The sequence below is a fragment of the Ruditapes philippinarum genome, unplaced genomic scaffold (assembly GCF_026571515.1).
Source record: "Ruditapes philippinarum isolate M1 unplaced genomic scaffold, ASM2657151v2 ctg13284_1_1_1_1, whole genome shotgun sequence".
Lineage (NCBI taxonomy): Eukaryota > Metazoa > Mollusca > Bivalvia > Venerida > Veneridae > Ruditapes > Ruditapes philippinarum.
Genome location: NW_026856011.1, coordinates 6,658 through 18,759, shown reverse-complemented (window position 1 = coordinate 18,759; position 12,102 = coordinate 6,658). Strand labels below are relative to the sequence as shown.

Sequence of the window (12,102 nt, the reverse complement as noted above, 5' to 3'; positions counted from 1 at the left end):
ATAATTAAAACATTATTTCTAAAGATTTTACGCAATAAAATTTAAATAATTTAAATTATTCATCATACAAGACGATTTTGTTAATTCATATAGTGTTACCATGTTGTTTATTACCTTTCCTTTGTTTAACCCGACATATTTTGTATAAGATTTATGACACATTAAAAAGCAAATGCCTGGGGAATTTATCAATACCAGCAATAAAACATCTGGTTCTGTATTGTTTAAAGTACCACGTCCTGTAATATGTAACAATTATTCATGTTTTGATCAGTTTATGAGAGCATCTTCGCAATAATCGTTGACATAACTAAACAAGCATCAGCATCTTGTAGTATGCTAATCGATATTAACATGTGTGACCATTCCTTTGTCAAAGTAACGGAATTTCTACCAAAAATGCTAAATGATAGTAAGAACCAAAACAATATTAGTAACATTTTTTTATTTGTAAAATTGTAAACAGGGATTTTGTGTTGTAGTATGGGACATAAGTAAATACGCAGATCTGAAGTGAAACAAAAATTCTTTACGACATACACTGAAATAGAGAAATCAAGAATCCAAAAAGAAAGTCTAAAACGGCAAAATTAAAAATGTTGCAGGCTAGGTTTGATTGAGCCTGTTCATGGACAGCATTGTCAAGTGCAAACGACCTTCCAAGTCCCTAGCACGGCCTAAGCAGAATTCAACATTTAACCATGAAATGACAAAATTTTGAATTTAGAAACATCCGCAGATGTGTTCATACGGCGGTTATCATGGAACCTTCAATGTGACTCTTCCGTGCCTTTCCATGAAAAGCGGCGTATGGTCCCCAAATAATAGAAAGCGTGTGCCCTAAACGAGAAAATGGGGGCACACAAAAATTGAATTTTGAAAGGGGATCAGAGGCTATGAATTCGCTAGGCACAGCTATTACGAAAAAAAAAAAAAAAAAAAAAAAAAAAAAAAAACAGGTTTCTGCTTTAAATTTGTTCATTTTTTTCTAAACTAAACTAAATTTTTTGTTGTTATATTTTGATACTGCTTACCGGCAAATATTTATAAAAAATGATACAACGTGAGTGCAAATGCTATTTTTTAACTTATCATTAACAACAAGGAATGGCGGAATTAGGAACACTTGTTGATCCAAATCTTGTTTGCCATACTAACAATTGTTTATTTATTTTTGCATTTTCAAAGTCAAGCAGTTCCAATTTAGAAAGAAAATAGCTGCAATGAAATAACACATAATGAAAGAATCATCTTACATTCAAATTTATTGCTAATGTGAATTATAATTAGTCAATAAGTCATTACCAATGTATGCAAATGCTGTTTTTTGGTCCACCTGTGCTCCTTGCCACTGGTTCTTGTTGCTGTGTCATGTGGGGGGTGCGTTCATTGAACGCCGCCTTTCCTTGTTGATTTTGTTTATCATATTTCATGTAATATCCAACTCATGCTTCTTCATTTTCATTTAGGTTAGAAACTTCTCCAACAATAAATGATGAATTATTTACTTGTATCTTTGGTGCTGCAAGATAGTCTTTACCCTTTGCATCTTGCCACGTAAACCTTTCGTTTGATAGTACATAATTGGCTGAAACTGCAATGCATTTAATGTCATGAGTAAAATATTGTAAACTGTAAAATACGGTTAGCGAGACGTATTTCGTTCCATTTTATGAATATACACATGTGTTCATTTTAATCTAGAAATATGTTTCTTATTATATATATATACTGTTTTAGATAATTATCAGTGTCGTTTATACAGTATATGTAGGTAAAATGGAAAGGAAAAAAAACAACAACATCTGTACATGTAGATATTCACATTTGAGAAGATGCGCATGCGGTTTAACATTTATAACGATGAATGTATTAAAGCAGATAAACGTAGAAACACTTCACTGTCTTTTTGTATTTTTTTAAACGTCCTTCTTGCCTTTAAAATACTCATTAACGAGATAAGATCGGTCACCCCAAGTGTCTATTGATTAGTTCATATTTGATTATAATTCAATGCTATCATATATATAAATGATTGACGTTATCTTGTTTATATCGTGTCTGTGAACTCGTCTTATCAAACTAAAGGAGATTTAATTTTAAGTGAAATGCCTATCGTGTTTATGTTTTTGGATAATGAAAAATGTGTTATCTGCCAATTTCTGCCAATTCTGATTGTAGACAAAAAAGTTGCATAAACCGTGTAAAATATCTTAAAATGCATTTTGAATTTTTTTTGACATTCAAAATTACAAATCTAGTATATAAATAACAGCAAACTCTTCGATAAACACATAAAATTTAAAATCTAAATATGTGAAACAAATTTCATCTTAAATGTTTACATTAAAATGTCATTTTAACTTCCTTACCGGTACCAATTTCTGTACGACAATCCCCTATAACCCCAAAGAAAAAAAAAATCCTGTAAATTAATAAGCACCAATATATCTTACACGATGCTGTCAGTCATGTCATTAAACTGTTACTATTGTGAAAAAAAAAAAGATTTTGATTTAACTAACTACACGTAAAAAAGAGAAAGACAAACATTTTAACTGTCAAAATATTTATTAACAATTTATAAAATAATAAATACCGTTATCAGAAGCAATCCACGGAAAAATCAATCACAAACACGATTTCAGCGTCATTTCAAAACTGAACAAATGAACTTTCGTCAGAACTACATAAGACTGGGTATTTTTCGCGTCTGTTAAAAATAGAAATAAAATATAAATAATTTAGATAAAATATACAACGTGTAAATACACGGTGCATATCCATATCGGTACCCTCTTTGCGAAATCTGCTGAAACGGTACCCTCTTTGCGCATGCACAGGCCACTCTCTGCTAAAAACAAACCAGCGATGGATAACAATCCAGTAAAATTTAAATATAATAAGTAAAGAAGGTATGACACGTAGAAAAGATGTATACCACGGAACAGTAGAATGTTTTATCTATGTGCTGATTTGTCATGTGCCCGTTTTTCATGTACTACAACTTCACAATAAGCTACAAAAAATCGACATGTCTTGCTTCGCCCATCACCTCGACATATTTTTCGGGCTGAAATGAACCTGTGGCTTGATTATATATGCATCATACATATTTAGTATGTTCATTTACATATCATCTCCGGACAAATGGCAGTATATCGTCAAAAATAATTGTAAAATTCATAAAAACACCCTACTTTCGGTTTTGCAGCGGCACGGGCTACCTCTCTTCATTTGAATTTTTATATCACAGGCACCCTCTCATATTTTTTACAAATAGGTACCCTCAAGGCACGATATATGCTTTTATTTGCGTTAATCGTAAGGTATGTAATATTTCTTACTTTTATGCATGATTTAACGATTAACGCAAATAAAAGCATATGTCGTGCCTTGAGGGTACCTATGTGTTAAAAAATTAGAGGGTACCTGTGATATAAAAAATCAAACGAAAAGAGGTAGCCCGTGCCGCTGCAAAACCGAAAGTAGGGTGTTTTTATAAATTTTACAATTATTTTCGACAATGTAATGTCATTTGTCCGAAGATGATATGTAAATGAACATACTAAATATGTATGATGCATATATAATCAAGCCAGAGGTTCATTTCAGCCCGAAAAGTATGTCGAGGTGATTGGCGAAGCAAGACATGTTGATTTTTTGTAGCTTATTGTGAGGTTGCAGTGCATGAAAAACGGACACATGACAAATTAGCACATAGATAAAACATTCTAGTGTTCCGTGGTATACATCCTTTCCACGTGTCATACCTCCTTTCCTTATTACAATGAATTTTTACTGGCTTGTTATCCATCGCTGGTTTGTTTTGAGCAGAGAATGACCTGTGCATGTACAAAGAGGGTACCGTTTCAGCAGATTTCGCAAAGAGGGTACCGATATGGATATGCACCGTGAAATTGACGAATCGTTTATCTGAGCGATGTTGAAAAAAATATGAATATTATATTGAATTTCATATTGCATTCTAAGTGTCTTCTGAATTATTCGCGAATATTTTCGGAGCAGATTCTCAAATAAACGCATCTAAGGATCGTTCTCAAAGACCGAAACCAGCCGTCTTCACAAAGTTCTTTTTTACAATCTCTTTTCCAATTTCAATGAAAAGATATTGCGTATTAAGATATTGAGATATCAAGACACACATTGATTAATATCGAAATCAATTTCAATAGAATGCATTAGTTCTCATTAGCATTACTCATTTTAGAATAAAATTACAAATATTTAAGCCCAGCATTTCAGAATCCTAAGCGTCCATGAACATGTAGCTAAATATTCACATTGAACGTAGCTAATCTGTTTACTAGTGCTTGAGAACTAAATGGATTTACAAACATTTTACATTTTTTATACATTGTATTTGTAAACTTTCATTCATCTTGAAATAATTTCTGTCCATTCTAATAAACACAAGTCAAGATTTTTTTGTATGGTTATTTCTTGCACGAGCGGGCCCTTGTGTAGAAACACTGACATTCTTTAAGCTACCTGGATAGCTTCTTAGCATGAAAGAATCCAAAGTTCTTGGCGGAATTCGAACTCACAGCGGTGAGGAACAAGTGATTATATCGGTTATATGTATTGTTTATTACCTAATCAACATATCAGAATGACAAAAGATGATATGATAGTTCTTTAAAAATGCCTGTCAGTTGTTTCTTGCTGTAATGATAATCGAGATCATCTTTACAAACAAATACAACCTTATAATTATCGTTCCCTTTACACACTTACATCATACAAAAACACAACATGTTAACATGTTAATGTTAAAGGCGCACCATGTTAAAAAGGCACAAACTGTGAGTATTTTATATGTATATTATGATCGAGATACCTTTTGTAGGCTGTTTATTGTTTGTATGCTTATTGTTATCAAGTGATTAGTACAATTTAAAGACATACAAAATGCACGCATGTTTTTGTAATGAATAATGTTCATGTTATCGATGATAAATGCCAAAGAAATTATATATTCCATGTTCCCTTGTACTTGAAGGAATAGGATGCGCTATCAACAGAGAAAAATCTTTTTTGCAAACAATATTGTTGCGTATTATATGTTTACATTTATGATATAAATATATTATGTAACTAGCAATTGCTCAACAAATAATACCTCCTGTTTACTTTCGTTTATTTCAAAGTTTAAAATAATGCAATACATGTACAATCAAATTCCAACCACTTTAATCAATATACTCTTTATGATCGTGCAATCACACAAAATGGTTGTTTCACGCACCATCGAATTAACTTTAGCCGATTGTAAAACCGATTATACGGTTATATTTTCACTTAAGCGATGATACTTTAAATAGATGAAATTACATTTTATACCGCGTTGTATGATTGCAATACTTCCGGGTGTGTTTATCTTTGTCAATGTAAGCCTGATAGACAGCCTTATACAGTAGGAATGTCAGGTGTCAAACAATTGATTGTGTTGTTTCTTTTTCGGATATGTGTTGCTACAGGTAATTATAACTATTCAGTTAACCTAATTAGATTCGTATCAAAAATATTATGTAAAACAATAATGTAAATAACAGATGTAAACACGTATTGCTTGTATTATAAAGGTAAACCGATTTAGGTTTTTTATAAATTATTAAAACCTTGTAAAGCGTGTTTCAGTCCATTTGTGTATTCGCATTTTCCAGAAGAAAATTAACAATGTGATGGAGTAAATCATTTACCATAGTCTAGTCGGCATGAGAAAATGATGTTAAGAAATATACATGTACCTCGAATAAATTGATGACTAGCTTTTGAAGTTCTTATTTCTGTCTTAGCAATCCTTCATACAATGATGTGTTGAATGAAACTAGTAAAAATATGTAAACTTTGTCATATACGTTTTTCATAAAATAATGCAACTAAGCGTAAAACGTCTTGAAAACCATGCCAGTAGTATCATGTGATGATAGTTTTTGCTAAAAAAAAATTAGCCGATAGATGGTTGAATGGCTGTTGTACTTACTATTAATTCTAGTGTACTATATGGCTAAGAAAATTGTACTGTTACATATAGGTAACAGTACTTGTAGTAGTAATGTGGAGCATTTCTAGAACATGCAGTGGCCGCCATTTGATTTTTGATTCAATCTCTATTTTTTTCCGAACTTAAGGTCATCATCAGAGTGACAATAAGCACCAGAAAATTTAGTTGTTTGTAACCAAAAGTGCTTTCCGGGTCTTGTGTTTGAAAAGTCAAAAAGTAAACATCCGTTAGCAACGAAAGTTATTGCAGATGAATATTTATCAAAATGAAACATGCAGACGGTTTAAGCATGCAATCTTTTTACATTTAGATCTAGTTGAAAATTTTCAGATCATTAAAGTATTTGTCTTGGGTAATAAAAGTAATAACACACATGTTTGTAGGCTCCTTCCGGGTGAAATCTTACCAACAAAGATATGTGCTATTTATATCTATATTGTTTGTCGTTGTTAATATATTTTGCAAGTCTGTCTAGTTATTCATAAGAAGTGATGTAGGTTAAAACCACCGATTGTCCGATTTGAAACATGATATATCCCATAGTAGCTGGTGACTATTTATAGTGTATTCGCGTATAAAAACATTTTTTAACAATGCAGATAACGACTTTAAAAATACTGATACGTTTAAAAGGAAAAATAAATGTTTAAACAGATATTTTTTTTTAACATAAATCGATAAGGTGGGCAACGGACGGCGAAATGGGGGGGGGGGGTTAGTTTAAAGGCCAATTAAACTAAAAAAAATTACAAAAGCTGAATAAATTGTGTTTTTTTTGGTAACTTTTTGCCAAAAGGCTTCTCATTGACCTCAAATCTGAGCCATCTTTACTTTTTTGCGTTTTGGCAATACGTACAGTTAAAGTGATTTTATCTTTTTATGGAAATCAAAATACCACATTGTTTGGATTTCGCTATCTTTACTGCAAACTATTTCATATTTAGTGCACTTATGTGATTTTGGACTGGCGTCAAATAAAAAAAATAGCTTGTTAAAGGTTGTAGAAATACACACACAAGGTTTTTTGTACGAAATCTGCTGTGGTCATATTATTATTTTTACAATAGGTTTGTCTTAAATTTGGTTTCACAAATCATGGTCATGTAACTACATAATTAGATAAAGAAGCAGACGCTTGTTTTGGTTGAGACTATTATGTTTTGTTTAGGGGGTTAATTGTCATACACAAATTTACAATTTGTATGCATTTATTATTTTGCAATGATTTTTACGTGATTATCCAAACACTAACGCGACTTAGCGCGGGAATTGTAAATATAGCTAGTTTAGGATAGGAAATACCTTTTTATATTTATTTGTCATAAATATTTACAAAATTGCATCTTCGAGGCCTTATTTGATCAATTAATAACAAATTATAATGTTTTTGTAAATAAATAGTCATGTCTCAAATCTGTGCATATATTTAATATATTCTGTTCAGTGGAGGATGTGTAATTTTGTGTTTATGTTTGAGAGCTGTAAATTGGTCGTGCATGGTTATTTTTATATTATGATTTCCTTGAAATCGTTTTTATGCCACCGCAGCATCTGCGATGCGGTGGCATATACCGACTAACCTGTACATGTGTTCTATAGATAATATAGTGAATTTAAAAAATCTTCTTGTGAAAAACCACTACATGTTGTCGAATTTCAACCAAACTTGGCAAGATTGATCCTTGGGTGAAGGGCTTCCAAAGTTGTTAAAATAATTTCATAAGTTCATCCCATGCAGAAATCTGGCTGCCATGTCAACCAAAAGGAATTATAAGAATACATTTAAAAAATCTTCTTGTAAAGACCCGAAAGGCCTAGAGCTTAGATATTTTGCATAAGGCATTGTCTGGTAAACCTCTACCAAGATTGTTCAAATTATAGCCCTGGGGTCAAAATCGGCCCCGCCCCGGGGGGCATTGATTTTCACTATATGTACATATAGTAAAAAAATAAAATAACTTCTTGTCTGCAGGTACAAGGCTTAGAGGTTTGATATTTGGTTAGTGTTATTATCTCTAGGTACTCTACCAAAGTTGTTCAAATTTTGCCTTTAGTGTCAAAATCAGCCCCGCCCCGGGGGTCATATTTCATATAAGGTTTTCCTTATATGTATATAGTAAAAACTTAAAAAATTTTCTTCTAGCAATTGACGAATGCTAAAGGTTAGATATTTTGCATGAAACATTGTGTAGTAAAACTGTTCCAAGATTGTTAAAATTATAGCCCTGGGGTCAAAATTGGCCCCGCCCCGGGGTTATTGATTTTCAATATGTACATATAGTAAAAAATCAAAAAAATCTTATTGTCTGAAGGTTCCAGGCTTAGAGCTTTAATATTTGTTATATGATATCATCTATAGGCCTCTAGTGTCAAAATTAGCCCCGCCCCATGGCCATACGTTTTCCTTATCTGCATATAGTAAAAACTAAAAAAAATCATCTTCCCTAAAATTGACAAAGGCCAGAGGTTAGATATATTGCATGAAACATTGTTCAAATTATAGCCCTGGGGTCAAAATTGGCCTCGCCCCCGGGGTCATTGTTTTTCACTATGTACATATAGTGAAAAATTAAAAAACTTCTTGTATGATGGTACAAGGGTTAGAGCTTTGATATTTGGTATATAATATCATCTATGGGTATCTACTAAAGTTGTTTAAATTATGTCCCCAGTCTAAAAATTGCCCAATTGAATTGACAAAGGCTAGAGGTTAAATATTTGGCATGAGACATTACGAAGTGAACCTCTGCCAAGATTGTTCAAATTATACACCTGGGGTTAAAATTGGCTCCGCCCGGGGGTCATCGATTCTCATTATGTACATATAGTAAAAAAAAATAAAAAATCTTTTTGTCTGAAGGTACAAAGGCAAAGAGCTTTGATGTTTGCTATATAATATCATCTATGGGTCCTCTACCATAGTTGTTCATATTTTTCCCCTGGTGTCAAAATTGGCCGTGCTCGAGGGCATTGATTCTCATTATGTACACATAGTAAAAAAAGAAACTAAAACAAATGTTTTCTGAATTTGAGAAAGCTACAGCTTAGATAATTATTTGACATGAAATATTGTTTGGTGGCTTGTATCAAGATTGTTTTGAATTAAACCCTTGGGTCAAAATTTTCCCTTGCCCAAGGGGACACTGACCTACTTTATTGTCCTTTGATGTACAGCAATGACATTTTGACCACGTGCATAGTTTAAGTTGTAAAACTGAACTTTGATATCAGGTGACCTAGATTTTGATGATGTGACCTACTTTCTTGTCCTTTGATGTACAGCTGTGAAATTTGAACCATGTGCACAGATTAAGATGTAAATTGAACTCTAATATCAGCTGACCTAGATTTTGACAAAGTTTCTTACTGTGTTGGCCTTTGATGCAGTCATGAAATTTAGGCCATGTGAAATATGACCTTCAGCACCAAATTCACTAGACTCAACTGCATTGATATATTCCTACTCTGATCTTCTATTTGAATAACAATAGATTTAACCCCTAATCTGATAATAAGAATAAGATAGGTCAGGGATCTGTGCATTTTGACAATCTTCAGTTGTATAGAAAGAAACAAACTGTTCCTACACTACTATTTACTGTAGTATTAATGCGGTGGCATAGCATTTTTCACAAAGGCAATCTTGTTCTCATCTGAAGGCGGCAACTTTAATATATCTATTCTGATTACATTTATTACATTCCATGTTAATATATTTGATGACATGTTTGTTCATTTTACATAACACCTTTCATGCAGCAAGCATAAAAGTCTTCACAGAAGTTAGTATGCAATCTATTACATATGAATGTATGTAATATTTTTCTTCTTAATCTAGCGTTTAATATTTAACTATTCTGGCAGCTCAAAAAGTCTATAGTAGGTACATGCTCCGTAGTTACATTCTAAATTCTAGTTTCCTGCAGTAACACTGAATCTATGACATGGGACAAAGCAAACGACACATGCACGTTAGCAACACCGGAATTTATTAATGATGGTGAACACTTTACTGTAAAGGACAATCAGAACATGACAAATGATATGGAAGGAAGGTGGCTTGGATACTACCGGAATATGCGGGGTTTTGAGTATTTTGGTAATACTATATTAAATTTAATATTCTCTTATTTTTTCAAATCTTATATGTTAACAATCTTTTGCGGTTACTTAAAATTTCACATTTTACGTCAATTTAAAAAACTGTAACATCAATTTGCTTGTTATAAAGCCAAAACTTATTTTTATCAAATGTGACCATTGCATTAAATATATTTTTGTAATATTTATAAGACAACGAAGTTGATCATTATAGTTTTTATTTAAACATGAGTTAACCGTTTCTTTAAATGGAATAGATATTTTTTGTAAACCCCCTCACAATTATATTCCATCATACAAATGAATTAAATTTCTATACCTTTAACATCACTTCAATTTACTTTACTTTTCATTGGTTTTTTACGTACGAGTATACCGTGTTATATGATTCAAGTTTTAGATTGACTTATATATGATATTAAATTAATTGAAATAATTTCAGGATGTATAAAAAATTCAGAATTCTTCAGAATTCCATCGAAACGTATTGTGAAGAATTCACCAGGAAATTGTTTTTCTGTATGTTCACGAAGTGGGACAGTTGTTGGACTAATGGGTCAACAGGTAAAAAATGTGAATTCTAAGACGTAGAAAGGTTGAAAATCTATAGTTCATTTTTAGGCTTTTCTATAATTAACAAATCTTATTCTAATATTTTGTCCAAATAGCTTATCATAAATCGAATAAAATTTATAACTCTGAACCTAGCATCTGTAAAATCAAAATGATATATTTGAAATATTAAATGTTTCCAATTAAATGGAGAAATGTAAAAGTCTAGTTTTTTAACTTTGTTTTTCACGCAAACCAATAATGTAACTTGTTTTAAAACAGAAGATATATAAAATATCAATATCTCATTTGATATTGTTTTATTTAAAATTACAGATATTTTGTGTTTTTACAGTGTTATTGTTTTAATTCAACCACATCAGAACATAACCTAGTTAGCAATGCATCATGTGCTGAACCATGCCCGCCCCCATCTGAAGGTTTAGCTTGTGGGGGACAAACATTTATTTCCTTATATGTGGTAAATAGGAAAGGTAAGGCAAATATGCAAAAGTGATGGGTGTACACAATTTATAATACATAATATTTTTAGTCAGCAAAACAACAAAATGTTTAAATGATATGTTTACGCCCCTAAATGTATTTCAACATATTATTTTCTTCACTTGGGTAAATAACATTCACACTGAAATATGCAACGGCATATTAATTTTTAAAAGGGTACTTTGAGGATTTTAGTCTGAGTAAACCTTTGCTACAATTAATAAATTATCTATTATGACAATCCAATGATTGAATTATAAAAAAGGAGATGTTCGTCATTTGGCTTGTCATTATTAATAAATAAATAAAATTAGTTATGATATAGTTTAAACACAAACTTAACTTATATTATAAGTGAAATTTGCTTTCTCAAGACAGTGCACAATTTTATATAGCAATGAATATCTTTTCAAATTCCGTAGTAAACTGTATTTCATGCCTCCAGCGAAACTGACAGCAATTATATAATAACTGTCATATATTTCCTTTGACATCGATTTGAAAATCTAATTTCAATAAATTTTAAAAGGAGCATGACACAACACAATCAGTTAAAAAGTCTACACAACAAATCATATAAGCCGTGCTCGCTCCTAGTTGTTAAAAAAAATTACATAAGTTAAAAATGTTTTTTAAGAGATAGTTCTTTATAGCTCATAACTTGTTGTCATTCGAACTTTATAAAATGCCTACAATTGATGTGGCTTAAATCTCGCAATAATTAAAGTAGAAGATTTAAAAAATCTCGCAATAATTATCAACAAGGCTGTCAGCGATAATTTTTTAGTCATTAAAGTGTTCAAACCTGTTTAAAATGTTTTTCATCATTACAGTTCTTAACATTCGTAATGGGTTTATCAATCAAAATGAAAATAAAAGTAACTGCGTCAGACAGGGAAACGACAAGATGCTTTTGT

At 31.6% G+C, this 12,102-nt stretch overlaps 1 protein-coding gene across 1 annotated transcript; it reads left to right on the top strand.

Annotated features, from left to right (window-relative positions):
- The first annotated feature begins 9,951 nt into the window (after positions 1-9,951).
- LOC132745107 (uncharacterized) lies at positions 9,952-11,198 on the top strand. The gene is made up of 3 exons (XM_060733930.1): positions 9,952-10,127; positions 10,572-10,693; positions 11,037-11,198. Exons 1-3 carry the CDS (start codon positions 9,968-9,970, stop codon positions 11,196-11,198), a joined length of 444 nt encoding a protein of 147 aa, XP_060589913.1. The 5' UTR covers positions 9,952-9,967.
- Positions 11,199-12,102: the final 904 nt, after the last annotated feature.

Excerpts from the sequence above, each read along its gene's own strand:
- LOC132745107 (XM_060733930.1), top strand. The coding sequence starts at position 9,968 with ATGACATGGGACAAAGCAAACGACACATGCACGTTAGCAACACCGGAA. Across the intron at positions 10,128-10,571 it reads GCGGGGTTTTGAGTATTTTG|GATGTATAAAAAATTCAGAA; the intron begins GTAATACTATAT and ends AAATAATTTCAG. Across the intron at positions 10,694-11,036 it reads TTGGACTAATGGGTCAACAG|TGTTATTGTTTTAATTCAAC; the intron begins GTAAAAAATGTG and ends GTGTTTTTACAG.